The following is an 18,889-nucleotide window of genomic DNA, read 5'->3' as shown; positions in this document are numbered from 1 at the left end:
CGTGATGTGGACTATTGTTGACTTGAGCAGCTAAGGTGAGCCTTATTTGAGAACATTGGAAACCTTTGGACGTGCTCACAACATCACTTGTTTGGGTATGGTGCGAGACGTTTGATAGAATTCCTGCTGCAACGTTTGCTTCTGGTACTTTTGCAAATATCCAGTATATTTCTGCTCATTTATGGAAATGCGGCACATAAAGTGGCACCTCATTCCGACCTACATCACGGCGTGCTTCTGAAATGGGGCCAAGTCAATTGAGACATTTTGGAATAAGCCTGTTTAACCACTATTCGTGCACATTAGTGTCCGTGCATTTGTTTGTTCACGAGTTGGAGTCACGCACTGTGTTTTGTTGCAGGAACGACAGATCCGCAGCAAATGAATGGGATGGCATGCAAAGGTGTACGTTCAGCAACACACCTGCTCTGCTGGGTTTACTCAATGTGGGCCCTTTGCTTTTGTTTTCGTTTTCTTCCGTCTTTTTTGTTTTGTCGTTTATTTTATTTTTTTCCTTTTTGTCTCCTGATGGTCTCTTTTACTGTGCTTAGGGTATTTTATGACTTTTTGTGTGTTTTTATTTTTAAAAATTGCCATTGCCATTTATAAGAAGCATAGTACTAGCAAGTTGACTTGGCTTCGAAGCAAAACTAATAATAATAATAATAATGATGATGATGATAATATTAACGATCATTTACTGAATGTATTGGAGTAATAACCGTGTGTAGCTGTAATGTAATTCATTCCTTGCCTTTATGGTCGCTCTCATATCTGCATAATCTTGCATTGGCAGTGCTGATATCATGTCGTTTAATTCACTCTTGTTTTTTTTTTTCATTTGTATTAAAAACAAATTATCGTTTAATGTCGAAATACTCAGGATCCCCCCCAAAAGCACAGGGCAGCAGGACATGCCTTCGATCCACGATGAAAACCAAGGAATGGTGTTCGATTAGTCGTTCCTTTTACTTTTGTTGTTGTTTTTGGCCTGCGGAGGATGATCCGAGAACTCAAAACCTCATCACAGACTCCTGGAAGAGGACACTTCCCAAGGACTAACCTGGATATTGCGCTTGTGCTACGATTTGGAAGAGACTTCATTAGTAGACTGAAACGAAACGAAACGATTTGTGGATTTAAACACGTTCAAAACAAACAGTTCTCTCCACGTTTTGTTGAAAACTTTTCATCAATCGTATTTTTCTCTCCCCACTCCCCTCCCCTCACCTTAATTTACAATGTCATCTTTTTATTACCCCCAATAAACGTAGTCTCTTGCTGCACCGTCCTGCTCTCTGATGTTGTTTACTCAGGAGAAGATCTGCAGGTTTTTTTTTTCCGAATCACTTCGTGTTGTTCCAAACTGTGAAGGCTTCCTAGTTTAAATTGATGGATTGGCTGCATGTTGGTTTCCTCATCGTTGATCCTGATTGGTTTGGAATGCAATGCATTAGTTATGGTTAATTGGGGAGCTCGTGGAAGAGCAAGTACACTGAACGGATCAGGATATAACAGGACAAAAGGAACAGTAGAGAGAGGAGGAGGAGAGGAGGAGAGGAGGGGGAGGGGGGGGGGCAGCAACAGCAGAGTTGAAGGCCAAGATGGAGGAAGACTTAGAGGAATAATTGGAGAGGGGAGGGGAAGGTGGGAAAGTACAAGATGGATACAGAAGGAAACTTGGAAGGAGAAGGGTTTGGGGTCGGTGAGGGTAAATAAAGGTTTTGGATTGGGGAATATCTGAAATGGTGGTGAACAGCTGTCTTGCAGAGTGGGAGGGAGGATTGAGATAGAAGAGAATGTGAAAGTTGGTTCCACACGTGGGGGGAAAAGCAGAACGAATGAGTGGAGGTGATCAGAGATCCGAGATTTAGGTAGGTTCACCAGAATGGGGTTGATGGTGGACCATGTGCACCCATCAGAAACCTTGTGGTAGGGACAAATCATATGAAGAGCAGAGAGGGCAAGACAAGGCAGGAGGCGGTAAAAGAGGGAGAGAGACCACCGACCTATCTGCGATGGGAAAGTCATAGGCCCATCGACTCCGCCTTAGCGGGAGATTCCAATGAAGGGGAGGAGGAGGCAGGAGAGGAAGCAGGTTCATATATATGCTGAGAGATGAATGTGGCTCACGATTCTGATTTCTGAGTTAAGTTGTGATGCCGATCAGGAAGAAGAAGAAGCCGTACCACAACTTCGTACACTTCCGGAATTGTTTGATTTATTTGTATTCAAATGTCTGGTGATTGTTTTGTATTTATTTATGCGAATGTGTACTTGTATATAACTGTCATTAATTTTAAAAGGCTTAGGCTCTATCGAACGATTTTTTTTTTTAACGATCTTTTTTTGTTTGTTTGTTTTGCCTGAAACACTCCCAGGCACTCACTGATGAACCTCTGAAAGTTTGACGAAGATCCGTTCAGCCATCTCTGAGAAAAATGGTGACACACCAACATCTCTTATATAGTAAAATACGGACCTCTTGGCTCTTCATCGATTTTGTTTTTGTACCCTTTTAGACATCATGATGGTATAGTTGGTAGCAGTGTCCTTTTACTATTTTTACCTCCTTTTCTTTTTTTTTCTTCCTTTTTTTTTTAGTAAAGTGCTGATTATTATGGTCATTCAATGCGAAATGCGAATGATTTACGAACGTTAGTTGTTTTTTGTAAAGTAAAGAGGCGTATGGAATGCTCGAGTGGAGCCTTAGGCCTAGGTGGTAACGCACTCTTGCCAAGGGAAAGTTTGACCTGCACGAAACATGGACGTTAAACGTGCTGCCATCGCTTCGCTCGCGGCCTACGCGGAAGATTCGGAAGGGGATTCAGATAACGAGACCGAGGGCCAAGGTGGAGCTGAACGTGCCGGGAGTCGGGGTCTTTTTGTTGGGGAGGACAGGATGTGAAGTGATTGAGAATCCATTGGATCATGGTTCTCTATGGTAGGCCTTAATGGCCACGTCGTTGCATTGAACGTTCCCTGTGTAAGATGCGATCTGGTGCGTGGAAGAGCCTCGGTGACGTGGGATGAGTATTTCCTCATTGAACTCCACTTGATTATGAGTGGTGTGTGCGAGCGAGTGAAATATTTAATTCGTGGTTGGGATTCCATGCGCTCGGGTGTGGAACGGAGTCCGTTCGGGTGTCTCACCTTGGCCATTTGTTATATTACTTACTCGAACTGGGAAAGGTTAAAAAGGGGGGAATTGAAATGGAGAAAGGGGAACATGTGAAGAAAGGAGATGGAAGGGGAAAAGTTTGGGAGGAGAGGGAAGGGGAAAGTTTGGGAGGAGAGGAGTTGGGTGAGTTTGGGAGGAGAGGGAAGGGGAAAGTTTGGGAGGAGAGGAGTTGGGTGAGTTTGGGAGGAGAGGGAAGGGGAAAGTTTGGGGGGAGAGGAGTTGGGTGAGTTTGGGAGGAGAGGAGTTTGGTGAGTTTTGGGAGGAGAGGGAAGGGGAAAGTTTGGGAGGAGAGGAGTTGGGTGAGTTTGGGAGGAGAGGGAATGGGAAAGTTTGGGAGGAGAGGAGTTCGGTGAGTTTGGGAGGCGAGGGAAGGGGAAAGTTTGGGAGGAGAGGAGTTCGGTGAGTTTGGGAGGAGAGGGAAGGGGTTCGGTGAGTTTGGGAGGCGAGGGAATGGGAAAGTTTGGGAGGAAGGAGTTCGGTGAGTTTGGGAGGACGAGTTCGGTGAGTTTGGGAGGAGATGAGTTTGGGAGGCGAGGGAAGGGGAAAGTTTGGGAGGAGAGGAGTTGGGTGAGTTTGGGAGGAGAGGGAAGGGGAAAGTTTGGGAGGAGAGGAGTTCGGTGAGTTTGGGAGGAGAGGAGTTGGGTGAGTTTGGGAGGAGAGGAGTTGGGTGAGTTTGGGAGGAGAATTGGATGTGGGAAAATCTATTGTGGGGACAAGGGAAGGATTGGTGGGGAACTTGGCAGCAATGGGGTCGGGGTGGGTATAACTGACTCATTTGTTTGAATACCAAGTGATTGTGAGGTTTAAAAAATTTTTTAAACTTCTTCCAGCAGATGGAATTGGTCTCGTGTCTTCAAGCTATGGGGATGAGCTTGTCCACTTGTCTGACCATGGGGAGATGGAGGTGAGTTCTCGAGTGCTGGAGAAGATCGTTTTGGTCCAGGTGTAGCTGTTTTTAGGGGGTGTGATGTAGAGGGGTAAGGGGGATATTATAATTATATACACACGTACCACGCTTTACGCTGCCCCGTAGAACGCTAATTTGTTATCAAGATTTTTGGCCTGGAGAAAATGTTTGAAGAAAATCCATACCATGCAGCGCTCGTCAAGTAAACGCAGTAAATGCAGTAAACGCACTCGCCGTCAATATTTGTATTGTATGCACACGCTCTGAACCATTCAGTGCAGTTTACTCTCTCTTTCTCTATCTCTATCTCTATATCTCTATCTCTATATCTCTATCTCTCTTTATCTCCCTCTCACCCTCTCTCCTTATTAGTTTGTGTTTGTGAGAATTTTACTCCCATAATGTCTTGCAACGAGGCCTGCAAGCGTTAGAAACCTGACAAAAGTGTCAAGGAGAGGCATCACTTTGGATGTGAAAATGCAAGTGTTAGGGTGGATCATGGCGGGTGAGCGTCAGGTGGAAGTGGGTCATGCTTCCGACATACCTACATTGACCATTAGAACAATTCTAAACAATGCGGACAAGATAAGAACTTCTGCCCAGTCCACCACCCCATTAACTAAAACAAAGTTAACATGAACGGCACTCGGTAGTGCGCATGCCTCCGCCAGGCTGAACAGTTTACATTTTGTATCCCACTGATAGTCTGGTTCTGCATCCTGGCTATAACCGAAATCTAATCGTCTTGTTCCTGTCAACTAACCAACTCGTCCATCAAGTTTTGTCCGAATCTGTGCTCAACTTTTGGGGATATTGTGCAATGCTTCGTTTTTATTGAGAATCGCTTATAAAAATTGAAGTATCTGGTTCCGTTACAAGATCTTCACCCAAATTTAATCAATTAGCCCCAGTCCCAGACCCAACCTGTCGACCAAGTTTTATCTGAATCCATCTCCAACTTTTTGAAATGTGCTGCTCACAGACAGACATGGGTGAAAACACAACCTTGTCCACCTTCGGTGGTGGAGGTAACTAGTTCAAGGAGCAGCTTGTCGGAGAGGATGGAGAGCTTGTGGGTGGCAGGTCAGACTCGGTGCCGTATACCTTTAAATCAGTTAATCATCATGGAGAAGGCGAGGAGCATTTTTACCCACCTGCAGGAACATGAAGTTTAGGGATCGACGACGTAGATGTTTGAGGTCAGTCGAGGTTGCTTCGATGGGGTTAAGTGCCGCCTCATTTGTGCAGCATCCGCATCAGTGGTGACGCTTTGAGAACTACTGATTCAATTTTTTTTATTTTTTTATTAAAGCGTATACAAACAAATATACAAATTCATTTTTATACTACTAGACTGTGTCGATATATAGTGCTGTAGAGATGCAAGTAAAGGTGAGACCAGTGACAGGCCGGCAGGGTGACTGACACTTTCTCCAATGATTGCGTCCATTGCTCTCCAGGGAGAAAATGCAGAGGAGAAAAAACTTGCACAGGAGATGGTAGGTGAGTTTGATGTGCAATTTCATTCTTTATTGGTTCACGAGTTATTAAACAGAGTGACCACTATATTGGTCATGGGTGTGTGTCTGTCTGTCTGTCTGTCTGTATGTCTGTCCACAGCATAACTCCCTGATGATATCATCCGATCTTGATGAAACTTGGGTGGGAGGTTCATATCATGATCTAGTTGTGTCCTGCCTCGAGTGGGCGTATTGCACCCATTGTGGGCGGAGCGGAGCGATGCCCGAAAAAGATGTATTTTTATGGGGTAATCGAGTTCAAGCTACATAATCTCCGAGGGAGTTGGTGGAATCTGACAGGGGTTTCGGTATTTGGTTAGGCCAATGTCATGTGTCTAGCCCCACGGAGCTCGATTTTTCATTTTCGCTCCAAGGTCAAGGTCACAAGGTCACGAAAATTAGAAAAGTCGATTTTTGATTGTTTTATTACATTGTTCGCTTCCTGATAGGGTGAAATGTCGTACATGATCTTATATTATCACATACATGAAAATGTATGAAAAACATGAAATACAAGTTTTCCAACAACAAACATTATTTTCTATCTCATTTCAAGTTCAGTAACCTTCGTTTTGACATTTCCAGGCCAGCACCACACACAATTACGTACAGCTGGCTCTTAAAGGCCGGCGCACGCAGCGCATTGGGGCCCTTTGTAAATAGGCATGTACACCGCATGTCGGGGGCCGACACCTGCCACGTGGGCCCCTAACCCCCCCAGTCCGGGCCTGTTTCGGTTATAGTCCGTCCTTTGTCATTGAATACCGCTCGCTCGTGAACCATCGTCGTCTCCTGACTTGTTTCATTTATTTTCTTCACATACCTGCAACTCCAGCAATAGTTGGTGATTAAAGGTTTTGGGTAATCGGTGTGTTTGCTAAAAGGTATTTGCACAAATTAAAGAATATTGAGTCGAAGATTAAAGATTTGTTCTGGAGTTGAAGCACTTTATAATTTTTTGCATTTAAAACCCACTTACTATAATGATGCTATTAGTCAGGGGGCCAAAGTGACCTATCGTAGAGAAGAGGTCAGACCATGACCCATCTATACTATAAGAGACTAAGCCTGGTGTTGGCTTAATGACTAAGGTGGCTGACTTAAGATCTTAGGGTCTTGAGTTTGAACCCCTGTCATGCCGTTAAATAATAGCAGGTGTGTTGACTCAGCCTGTCATCCTTCCGAGGTCATCAAAATGAGTACGGAAACGGGGCACTGCATCAGCAGCATAGCCGCAACTCCAGAAATTATACAACCAGCAGCCACAGGCAGCATATAAAATTACTGTGTGTGTGTGTGTGTGTGTGTGTGTGTGTGTGTGTGTGTGTGTGTGTGTGTGTGTGTGTGTGTGTGTGTGTGTGTGTGTGTGTGTGCGTGCGTGCGTCTGTCGTTATCTCCAAATGCGGGTTATCAGTTGACGTCGCGATGTCGAGAGTGCCGTTGTAATTTTTCTAAACTCGAGCTCCTTGGCCCCCCTGACTATATTGTTTACTAATTACCAAGATGTGCTCTTTGTTTAGGAAACAAAGGCCTGATGGCCAGTTCGCTATGTGCAGTTTGGAGGTTGTCTTTGGTGTGTGCCCGATTCCTCTCAGCTTCCTTTTCGGATAAAGTTCGTCACATGTCGACAGAGGAGCTAAGCCTTCCAGTGGAACCACCCGGTCACTGTCCTGTACACGTGCAGGTAGGATTGTCAACCTTGAAGGCAAAAATGAATGATTGAAGCTTTGTGGTTGCATTTCATTGGAGATCGGTTTGCAGATTTAAGCAAGAAAGTGGTGGAAGCACATTGTGGGGTCTGGTTCTTGGACTGATTGGTATATTTTAGGATTTTCATCAGCTCTACAGTCCTAATAAATCTTTCTGATGATTTCATATATGCACACATATATACATACACACATACATAAATACATACATCTACTCCTCGATCGCTGAATTAACGCCAGGGGGGTTGACTCAGCCTGTCATCCTTCCGAGGTCGGCTAATTGAGTACCAGTTCACTGGTAATTCCCTGTGTCGTAAAAAGGCGACAAACAGGGTTGGCAGCAGGAAGGGCATCCGGCCGTAAAACATTGCTTCAAAAAGGGGACCAAAAAACAACAACAACCACGGTCCCCGAAAAAGGCCAACCCCCGCTTCGCGGGGACAAAATGGCCTCTAAACGGTGGTTTTTTTTTACTCCTCGCAAAGATATTATGCAATAACTTTTAAACTATGGGTTGATGGTTCAAAGATTTCTTTCTCAGGTGTATGCATGACTGTTGAGGAAAGACCTTTCAGATCACCCAGGGTTTTACAATCCCTCGCAATGAATGGTATATTTGTCATCCTTGCCAGAAGGAACAGCTTTTTAAAAGCAGAATCTCTCAAGAATAGCTCGCAAAGATCACTCTACCATCAAATTTTGGCCCAGACATTTCAGCTCCGTGACATTCATAAGAGGTTCACAAGACCATTGCTGTACATCCCTCTAATACAGTGCCGTCGTCAGCCCATGTAATGGGTTTTTTTGGGGGTTTTTTTGTATACTGAATCGAGGCTCGTGAAAGAGCTAACATTTATTTCACAAACAAATCAACCAGACAAACAAAATATATAAAAAGAGGGAGCGGAAGACAAGATGGGGAGAGAAGGGGAAGCACACAAACACAACATTTGAGAGCAGAGAGATGTGTGGGAGGGAGAGGGCTTGGGGGGAGGAGGCGTGGGAAGGGGGGGGCGGTGGGAGAAGTATAAAACACAAGGACACCAAGGACATCCAGGACAGAAGTTGATATTTCAAAAAAGTGGATTTGGGGTGAAATTAGCGGGGGTAGAACAGATCAAGGTTTTGGATGGGGGAAGATAAGAGATGGTGGTGAACAGCTGTTTTAAAGACCTGGAGGGTGGAGTGGGATTGAAGAGAGTGAGGGAGTTTGTTCCAGAGGCGGGAGAAAAGAGGAGTGAAGGTGAGCAGAGAGTCTTGATTTTGGCAGTTTAATCATAAGAGGGTTGCAGGCAGATCTTGTGCGACCTGTAGGAATATTTGGGGGACAGAGCCCAGAGAGAGCTGGGGGGGCAAGACCAGAGAGGAGTCGGTAGAAGACGGAAAGACCACCAACCTGCCTGCGGTGAGTGAGTGAAAGGCCCTTGGAGTTAGCGTCATCGTGGGATGCACGGTGATATAATATTGCACCTGGCGGGTGAATTGTTGGCACAGTTCTCTCCACCGATATGTAGATTCTACTGAAATTTGAATGACCAACTTGCCAGAGTCTGGAGACGAGGTGAGATGTGATTTGCTAATTGTGACATTTGGCAGCACGATTTGGATGGTGGGGGCAGCCTGATGGTATGGCCTGTCATTCATGTCTGGTCATTATTTGGAGGAGAGCTATTAATCGGTGGGAGATACAGGGATGAAATTGTTGCACATGTAGTTGTTCCCTCTCGCCCAACATTAAAGTACCATGTTCATCTTTATGGATGACAACACCCATCCACACTACAGATATTGTCATTTCTACATCCGAGGACCACAAACATCACTTGCATGGACTGGCCTGCACATTCTTTTGTTGCTCAATTTCATTTGCGAGGAGTAAATAATCCATATTTCAATTTGTGCCAACCCTTGAAACTGTCGAAGAACGAACGCCTCGTATATTTTGTTTACATATTGAAGATGAATGAGCCAAAAGCTTGTGTGCAGATTAAAAAGCAGCAGGTAACGCTTGATCATTTGCAGGATAAGATTCGTACACTCTACGAGAAAAAGCTGAGGCACGGGTTGGATCCAAATCGCATGATCCAGATGAAGAAGGAATTCCGGAACCCTAGGTGGGTAAATGGAGGTTGTTTTGCCATCGGCCATGATCTCCGTACCTTGGTCAAACCTTTTTTTTTTTTTTTTTTTTTTTTTTTTTTTAATACTGAATCGAGGCTCGTGAAAGAGCTAACATTTACTTCACAAACAAATCAACCAGACAAACAAAATATATAAAAAGAGGGAGCGGAAAACAAGATGGGGAGAGAAGGGGAAGCACACAAACACAACATTTGAGAGCAGGGAGATGTGTGGAAGGGAGAGGGCTTTGGGGGAGGAGGCGTGGGAAGGGGGGGGGGGGGTGGAGTGAGAAGTATAAAACACAAGGACACCAAGGACTTCCAGGACAGAAGTTGGTATTTCAAAAAAGTGGAATTGGGGTGAAATTAGCAGGGGTAGAAAAGATCAAGGTTTTGGATGGGGGAAGATAAGAGATGGTGGTGAACAGCTGTTTTAAAGACCTGGAGGGTGGAGTGGGATTGAAGAGAGTGAGGGAGTTTGTTCCAGAGGCGGGAGAAAAGAGGAATGAAGGAGTGAAGGTGAGCAGAGAGTCTTGATTTTGGCAGTTTGACCATAAGAGGGTTGCAGGCAGATCTTGTGCGACCTGTAGGAATATTTACGGGACAGAGCCCAGAGAGAGCTGGGGGGGGCAAGGCCAGAGAGGAGTCGGTAGAAGATGGAAAGACCACCAACCTGCCTGCGGTGAGTGAGTGAGAGGCCCTTGGAGTTAGCTTCATCGCGGGAGATTCCAATGATTCTGAATGCTTTGGTTTCAACAGCGTGAAGACGAGCTAGGTGTGAGGCAGGAGCACCAGCCCAGATGGGAGAGATTTTAAGATTTTATTTTAGACTATTTAAGTAGTCTACCATTTAAGTAGTCTAAGACTACCAGATTTTAAGACTATCCTCAAGAGACAGAAGCCATTTTGAATCCCACAGGGCCAAGCCGTCTCGTATAATACATTTGTGCAAAGCAGAGCGCACTTGCTCACTCCGGGCTTGAGCCGCCGCATTCAAATTGATCGTTCTTTGTATCGAGTCAAAAGCATTTCGGATCGTTGAATGGTTTTCTGCTCTCGCACCACCCCGCCGTCTGTCATCCAGCCGCGTTGAGTACCCACGGATCATACATGCTTCTCTTCGTACTCTTTCCTTTGCCTCCATAAATCCACAGCTCGCTTCCACTCTTTCATTGCTCTCTTCTCCCATGCATACAACCCTCTAACAACTTCAGTCCAGTCCTGTTCTTCCCTTCATTCCTTTATGGTGACAGCTCACCAACATCTTGTGACAAAACTATGTCCATTTCTGCCATTTTGATTTCCATCTCTTTTCTCGTCCATCTGTCATACTAAGTCCACTACTATTTGTAGCTGTGATGGAGGTGCTGGCTCAGAACGTAAAGGAGGGTTTACCGTGGGAGTTGTTGTATGCAGATGATCTGGTGCTGATTGCAGAAAGTATGGATGGACTGAAGGAAAAGATGAACAAGTGGAAGGAATGTATGGAGACAAAAGGTCTGAAGGTGAATATAGGAAAGACGAAGGTGATGGCAAGTGGTGAGGTGGAAAGAACTGGGAAGTGGCCGTGTGCTGTGTGCAGGAAGGGTGTCGGAGTGAACTCCATTCAATGTACAATGTGCGCTGAGTGGGTTCATCAAAAATGTAGTGGTCTGAGAGGGTCATTAACCAGTGTGGCAGCTACATTCAAATGTAAGGTGTGCACAGAGGGAGCTGCAGATGGAGGAAATGTTGAGTTGGATCTTGGAGACGGCGTGAAGCTGGAAGATGTGAAAACATTTTGCTACTTCGGAGACATGCTGAATGGAGAAGGTGGATCAGACACGGCAACGGTTGCTAGAGTGAGATGTGCATGGAAGAAGTTTCGGGAACTGAGTGGCGTGCTGATGAGGAGGGGAGTGTCGTTGAAGCTGAAGGGAAAGGTGTATGCTGCATGTGTGAAGTGTTATGATTTATGGGAGCGAGACATGGGTAATGAACGTAGAGCAGCAACGAAGGCTGGAAAGGGTGGAAATGCGAATTGTTCGGTGGATGTGTGGAGTATCGTTGAGGGAGAGGAAGACAAATGATGAATTGCGAAAGATGATGGGAATAGAGCCTGTGATGGATGCTGTGAAGAGGAACAGGTTGAGATGGTTTGGTCATGTGTTGAGGAAGGATGAAAGTGACTGGTTGAGAAGAGTGACGGAAATGAATGTAGAAGGAAGTAGAGGACGGGGAAGACCTAGAAAGACTTGGCCAAAGATGGTGGAAGAAGAAATGCGGGCAAGGGGGTTAACAAGGAGAGATGCAGAAAATAGGGCAAAATGGAGAAGATTGTCATGGGGACCGCAAGGCTAGCCCCCGCTCTAGCAGGGAAAATGGCCTTAAAATGCATGTTGTGTGTTGTTGTTCTCGTCCATCTGTCAATGTCGTTAAGTTTATGATTTGATTTGTTTTGAATCCGAGCTTTCAGTATTACATCTCCGATCTGTTTTTCAGCATTTATGAAAAACTCATCCAGTACTGCGGCATCGATGAATTTGGAACCAACTACCCCAAGGTGAGCGTTTAGTTTTTCTCTCTGGTTGTTGTTTTTGTTCACATGCTTGCCGTCTGTTGTCACACCGATGGAGCCTCGTGCTTTGCAGGATATGTTTAATCCCCACGGATGGTCAGATGACTCGTACTACGAAGCACTGGGTGAGCAATCTTGCAACTCGAACATGTGACTTCAAATGACCACCACAATTAATTATTTGCGCGTGCGCATCACAAGCTACTGTGTACACACATGTCGTATGAACAATCGGTTGTTGGTGCAAAAAGTGCGGCCATTGCCCAAAGCTTTTGATCTACCACTCGTCGGGGCACACTCAAGAATGCCAGATAGGAAGACTCAAACAAATTATGCTTAGACCTGTTTCCTTATTGGCTCTTTGGACTGTTGATACACGTCATGACTAGAGGCAGGAAGGAAACCTAAGACGTCCCATAATGCTGCAGCAGGGTCCAAAACAAGTGAAGTGTTCACACAAACTCTTTTTGTGTAAAAACAACAGGAGTTTGTGTCTGTGTAGATGTGGCTTCAGGAATGCGGAAATGTGCCACGCAATGTGCCCGAGCCGCAATCTGAAACCACTCGGCACGATGGTCATCTGCACATTCAGGATTGTTTGTCAAATTCTCGGCAATCGCAGAATCGCTTTTTTTGAACAAGCACTCGTTGGGTTCTCGCTTGTGTGGGCTGGTTGTGTGCGGCCTCCAGTCTTTGGGATGTACGGCCTACGCACCTGGCATCACACCGGCGCTGAAATTCATAAATAACGTTATCCAATTTTGTAGTTTGGAGTACATCTTAATTTTCTCTTCCCAACCTCCCAACAACTCCCAATAACTTTATTGCAACCTGTGATGAACATTAACATGCTACCGATGATGAGGTTGTGCTGCTCAAAATCCCCCTGCGAGACAAAATCCAGAGCAAGATAGGGCAATGTGTTAAAAAGACAAATCTTCTTAAGTTACAAACTTAATAAGCAATTTGCACCTCCTGTATTTTCAGCCAATACCTGCTGCTTCTTCCACTCCCCTCAAGGTCACAATCGCCACTGAAATGTCATCATGATTTCCGCATTTGTGGTGCCTCAGCAATCGTTCCATGCCAGGAACAGAGTCAAACACCTGCACCTCACCCCTTCCTCCTCCCCCCCAAACAACCTCCACCTTGTGATTCTGCTGTGCATGATGATTTTGTTGATACATTTTGTTGCCAAATTAGATGCTTTGTCGGAGACTTGGTGTCTAAGATGTGTCTGTCTTTGGTAAATTTCAGCCAGGTCACAGAAGTTGGAAATGGACAGGCTGGAGAAAGCGAAGAAAGAAAGAACAAAGGTATTAAAACCACTGTAGTGAGTTGTGTGATTGGTGAATGAAATGTGTTCATTGAAAGGTGCATCTCTTGGCTGAAAATACTGTACAATGGTCATTGGAATCTCCCACGATGAAGCCGAGTCCATGGGCCTATCACTCTCACATCACAGACAGGTTGGTGGTCTTTTCATCTTCTCCCGCCTCATTTCTGGTCTTGCTCCCTCTGCTCTTTCTGCGCTTTGTCCCCAAATCTCCCCCCATTTCCCACCAACAGGTTTCTGCAGGGTGCACATGGTCCACCACCAACCAACCCCCTTCTGGTGAAACTACCTAAATCAAATATCACTGCTCACCTCCACTCATTTGTTCCTCTTTTTTGTTTTCCACAAATGAACTTCCACATTCTCTTAAATCTCATTCTTCTCTCCAAGTCTTCAAGACAACTGAAAACCATCTCAGGTCTTCCCCAATCCAAAACCATGATCTCTTCTACCCTTGTTAAGCCACCCCCACATCTGTCCTCCCTTCTTCCAAATTTCCATTTTTCCCTCCTTAGTTTCCTTCTGTGTCCATATTGTCCACCCCCCCCCCCCCCCCCCCGTCTTCCCCTGTCCCATATTACTCCCCACGCCCATTATTTGTCCAAGTCTCCCTCTATTTTGTCTTTAAACCGTGCTGTTGGTGTGTTTCCTCCCTCCCCCTCTTTCTATTGTTCCTTTTGTTGTGTTATGTCGTAATACATTCCATGTTCTAGCCCCTCCACGATCCTCGACTTTGCATACAAAAAAAAACCCGAAAGAAAAACAAGCGTTGTTAGCAATCGTTGAAGGGCCTTGCAGCACCCGGTGAAGTCATGACTGCTTTGAACAAGTTTAGTATTTCCTTAAGTTTCCAAATACCCATGACTGATATTTCTTATTTTATTATCAAAGATGCTTTTTACACCTGTATGGATTTAACATCATGACCTTGTCTTTGCCATAAGATTGAATTTGTGACGGGAACCAAAAAATCTGCTCCGGCTTCCACCTCCGCAACTACCTCCTCAACTACAACATCGACAACCGGTACTGGTGGGCCGCAGACATTATTCCACATAGAGTTGAGAGCAGTTTTACAACATAAGTTTTGTTAAACGAGGAAGAGATTTTATGATGGTGATTGTGGTTGTCGGTGTGGCGGTGGCAATGGGTACTGTGGTTGTATTTGGACATCAAAATAACTTTCCATCAATTTGAACACAGAGAGGTCTCTATCTGGGAGAAATCCGAAACGGCACTGTTTAAGACCATTATAAAAACCTAACCTGCAGGTGCACACCTATACTTGGATGCATGAAGGGGTAATTTTGCTTTTGGTCTTTACTTCATCCTCAGCCACCTTGTTCATGCATCGTGTTAAAATGCGACTGAACTCAAAGGTTATTGTGGTAACATAACGTGGTGCAGAAATGGTTGGGAAGAAGAACCTCGAGTCCATGATAACTACGTAAACCAGGGCCAGGCAGACAATTGTTCTGGATAGGTTATTATTTGCTTTGAAGGATGTGATAAAACGGACGATTACAATGTACGTTGCACTCTCAGATCCTCAGAAGCGGAAGAGCAAGTGGGATTCAGCTGTTCCGTTAGGATCCGCACCGAAGATTCCAATGCCTCCGCTCATGGTGACAACTGCGTCTCTTTCGAACAACGCGTTAACCGTCGTCTCGTCTGTTCCTGCCGGGCCGATGTTGGCAACAACCACGTCGAAGACGGTCATTTCTGCCATTGGTGCAATCCGCAAAAACAAACCTTAAACCCAGCACGCTGCACTTCCTCCTACTCGTCATCCTCTCTGCTGCCGTTGCCTTTCATTGGAAACTTCCTTTCCATTGACCTAATTTCCAAGTTCTTCGATGACTTGCTGATGCCGGCTTGTTTGGAATCGCCGAACGACATGATGACCCTGAGGGACGTCTCGACGTGCTTTCACCCAGCGGAGGATCCGTTGGTCCCTGCAACGATAACAACAGACTATACCTGGGCAGTCCATGTGGTGACTGCAGAATTCCTGGCTCTGAGAACTGATTGAAGTTTACTGAGCTCATGAGGATGGCTTAAGACTGCCGGTGCTCCGTGTTCTCCTCGCGATAGTTGGAGCGTTTGACTCGAGCATGCCGCACCGGAATCCCTTAGCGTTAGCGTGGTTCACAGCTTAAGGCGTGTCCAGCACAGAGTATGTTTTGCACCTTTTAATATTCAAATAAATGATTGCTTGTTTTCCTTTACATTGTGAATCTACTTGAGTAAGAGCCGTCGACGGAGTTTGTTCGTCAACGACTGTCCCCGACTTGCGTGTGGTCATTGCATCGGTTTGTTTACCTGAATGGTGACGCTATTTGTGACAAACTAACAAATTGCATTTCAAAGTAAAGGAAAGCCAGTTTATCCAAAATGTTCCTTCGTTGTGTTAATGTTTGAAAAGCTTGTCGTCATTATTTGTTGCCTACCTTATGTATCTCTCGTGTGATTGTCCTCGGATCTTTAAAACGAGGAAGCGGGAATTCTATTGAAATTGAGGAGTAGAGTTAAGGGGGTAGCTTGCGATAGAGAACAGTGTTGATGTATATAATTAAAACCTCTGCCTTCCTATAACGATATTTGCCCAAATGTAGCAAGAGTTTCAGTCTCCAACTACCAGGAAGGTTTTGTAAGAATTGTGTTCCTCCGCAATTTGTGGAAACTGAGATAGTGTTGGTGCGTTTCCACAACCTACTATTGATGAACGTTTTGAATGGGTCTCCTGCTGCAATGTCCTGCACCATGTACATGTTTATGTGACCTCTGCCTCTCATCCACCCTCACACCTACCCACCCCGACCCTCCTCATCCTCTCCGAACCCCACCCTCACACCCCTCCCATGTTCCACTCGCTTCCCTGACGGAGCAGTACCAGGCTGTGTATTCTTTGAATTGATACAAATTCACTTAAACTGCTGTGCCTTTGCAGGCCCGAAGTTCAGGTATGTGCATTGATTTTTCTGCGGTTATGGTATCGGCAATATATGTGTACTGCGATTCTGGTGGACTTAACCACCTGGATTCAAAAGCTTAAAAAACAAGACCAATAGTCTAACAACATTGAATTTGAGCTGGGCTTGTTTGAAACTTTAGTTGAAGAGGGTAGTATGTCCTTGGTGGGGATACCAGGTAGCAGTTAACAAATTAATGTTAGGATTAAAAAAATTTTGACCAGGCATGGACAACCAGTTCGTGACTGACTTGGGTTAAACAAAAAAAAAACGGCGAACGGCAAACAATGAACCAATAAATTCTACATTCCTGTGCCACCTTCAGTCGAACATCAGGGCATTGACAGCACGTTCGTGAAGGACTTGCACAAAGAATAGGACCGCAGGTCCTGAAGCTCACCTGGATCAGGAGCAAATCACTCAAACCTCCCACAAAACCCCTCAGACCCTGATATTTTTAATGCCGTGAACAAACGTTGGTACCTCATCCGTGTGTAGTTTAGGAGATGAGAGCATTATCAAAATAGTGTTTGGTTCAAGCGATAATGACTGAAGTGTTTACTCATTAACTGACAGACTAACCTGAGAACACTGCTTGATTGCATAAGGTTACCGGACCAAAGTCCAGTTGAGCATAAAACATACCCAGTCTGAAAGTTTCTATATCCAGGCAATGGCAAAACTGCAAATGGAGAATCCGCGAATGTCACAGATAGAAAAAAAATTCAAAACCTTTTTTGTTTTTTAACAGACAAAATGTAGGCTTGTTTAAAAGTGAGGAGACCAAGGATAAAATGGCAACTTGCTCATAACGGGGCAACAGTTGGCAACAGTTCCTTTTGCACATGCGCAAGATTGGAGGTCACGTTCTTTCCATGCGCTCACGCTTTCGAAGTTAAGTAATTTTTTCACAATTGTGTTTTTGTCGAAACTGTATCTATCGTGTACTTATAGTGTGTCTTTAGTAAGATTCTCGGTGTTAATTTTTCATACCTGCATACAAAATCGTCGGTTAATTCGTGTCGCGTATTCTGAGGCCTAGTAGGCTTCCGTGTCCGACTTTGAGGCTTTGTTTTTCTCTCAGCGGTTCGTCGATTGTGCTGCAATTACTTTCGTTCTCTGTTTTTTGTCCCAGTCTTTCACCCCATACTTCCTTGTTTAAAATCTCAACTCAAAAAAAAAAAAAAAAAACCCCAAAAAACATTTCCTTCTCTGCTCTTATTTGTTCGTTCGTTCTTCGACCACGTTGTTCGTGATCACGTTGTTTAAAATGTTTTAAATTTCCCCTGAAGAACTGTATTCTGTCATATATTATAACACCTTTTTCTTCTTTTTCTATAAAAGGATGCTTTCGACTTGCTCACCAAATCTATTCATTCCAAAAAATTTTTTCCATCTCTTACAGTTCCTTTTTTCTACATTCCCGAAACTCTCCTGCACTCCACCCCTCCTTCATCGTCCTCAAATGTATTTTTGACTCGAAGGTCTCAAGAAACTCATTTTGCAATAAATGTTCGTTTCCCATTAATCGTACACTATTCAAAATCCAATCTCACCCCTCCCCTCCAAATCTTCCCCATCACCCCTTCCCTCCAAAACTTCCCCATCACCCCTCCCCTCCAAATCTACCCCCTTGCCCCTCCTGTCCAAATCTTCCCCATCACCCATCTCTTTCAAATATCCCCCCTTGCCCCTCCCCTCCAAATCTTCCCCATCACCCATCCCTTTCAAATCTTCCCCCTTGCCCGTCCCCTCCAAATCTTCCCCATCACCCCTTCCCTCCAAAACTTCCCCATCACCCCTCCCCTCCAAAACTTCCCCATCACCCCTCCCCTCCAAATATACCCCCATCACCCATCTCTTTCAAATATTCCCCCTTGCCCCTCCCCTCTAAATCTTCCCCATCACCCCCTTCCCTCCAAAACTTCCCCATCACCCCTCCCCTCCAAAACTTCCCCATCACCCCTCCCCTCCAAATCTACCCCCTTGCCCCTCCCCTCCAAATCTTCCCCATCACCCATCTTTCAAATATTCCCCCTTGCCCCTCCCCTCCAAATCTTCCCCATCACCCATCCCATTCAAATATTCCCCCTTGCCCCTCCCCTCCAAATCTTCCCCATCACCCCCTTCCCTCCAAAACTTCCCCATCACCCCTCCCCTGCAAAACTTCCCCATCACCCCTCCCCTCCAAATCTACCCCCTTGCCCCTCCCCTCCAAATCTTCCCCATCACCCATCCCTTTCAAATCTCCCCCCCTTGCCCCTTCCCTCCTAAACTCCCCCCACACCCCTCCCCTCCGAGACTCTCCCTCGCTCCTACCCTCCTAGACTCCCCTCTCACCCTCCTCCTCAAAGCGTCCTCCCCGCTTCTTCCCCCTTCCAACTTTCACCTTCATCTCCCCCAACCTTCTGCCTCGCTCTTCCCCCTCCTCAAATAACACCTCACTGTGCCTCACCCAATCACCATCAAACCTTTTGTCCGCCCCATTCTTCCCTTTCTCCAAGCTATTTTGAAATCTCTGACACACCTTCAACAGCTCTCCCTACCTCTTCCTCCTCTTCCACATCTTACTCTACCCCTCCCCCCT

The 18,889-nt window shown here is 45.4% G+C and overlaps 2 protein-coding genes across 14 annotated transcripts in view; both read left to right on the top strand.

Annotated features, from left to right (window-relative positions):
* The window catches only part of LOC137438837 (YTH domain-containing family protein 3), a 37,364-nt gene extending 36,073 nt beyond the window's left edge, over positions 1 to 1,291 (top strand). For all 5 annotated transcript variants that reach the window (XM_068134235.2, XM_068134234.2, XM_068134236.2 and 2 more), the window contains one exon: positions 362 to 1,291. In XM_068134235.2, coding sequence (XP_067990336.1) covers positions 362 to 385 — 24 coding nt within the window. In that variant the 3' untranslated portion in view covers positions 386 to 1,291. The remainder of the gene's footprint in view (positions 1 to 361) is intronic.
* An 815-nt stretch (positions 1,292 to 2,106) lies between these two features.
* Positions 2,107 to 16,292, top strand: SAP30BP (SAP30 binding protein). 9 transcript variants are annotated; one of them, XM_078767319.1, is made up of 11 exons: positions 2,107 to 2,444; positions 4,012 to 4,085; positions 5,549 to 5,591; positions 7,204 to 7,292; positions 9,340 to 9,431; positions 11,919 to 11,979; positions 12,068 to 12,119; positions 12,982 to 13,014; positions 13,252 to 13,310; positions 14,275 to 14,356; positions 14,876 to 16,292. In XM_078767319.1, exons 2-11 carry the CDS (start codon positions 4,080 to 4,082, stop codon positions 15,085 to 15,087), a joined length of 729 nt encoding a protein of 242 aa, XP_078623445.1. In that variant the 5' UTR covers positions 2,107 to 2,444; positions 4,012 to 4,079; the 3' UTR covers positions 15,088 to 16,292. The 9 variants fall into 9 exon arrangements, with proteins under 9 accessions (XP_078623445.1, XP_078623443.1, XP_067990342.1 ...); XM_068134241.2 differs by lacking the exon at positions 2,107 to 2,444 and adding an exon at positions 2,603 to 2,852 and having other exon boundaries at positions 4,015 to 4,085; XM_068134239.2 differs by lacking the exon at positions 2,107 to 2,444 and adding an exon at positions 2,603 to 2,852.
* The last annotated feature ends 2,597 nt before the right edge of the window (positions 16,293 to 18,889 follow it).

This window comes from Myxine glutinosa, chromosome 13 (genome assembly GCF_964187855.1).
Source record: "Myxine glutinosa chromosome 13, kmMyxGlut1.1, whole genome shotgun sequence".
Lineage (NCBI taxonomy): Eukaryota > Metazoa > Chordata > Myxini > Myxiniformes > Myxinidae > Myxine > Myxine glutinosa.
Note: the sequence above shows the minus strand (reverse complement) of the source record. Positions and strands in the feature narration are given on the sequence as shown.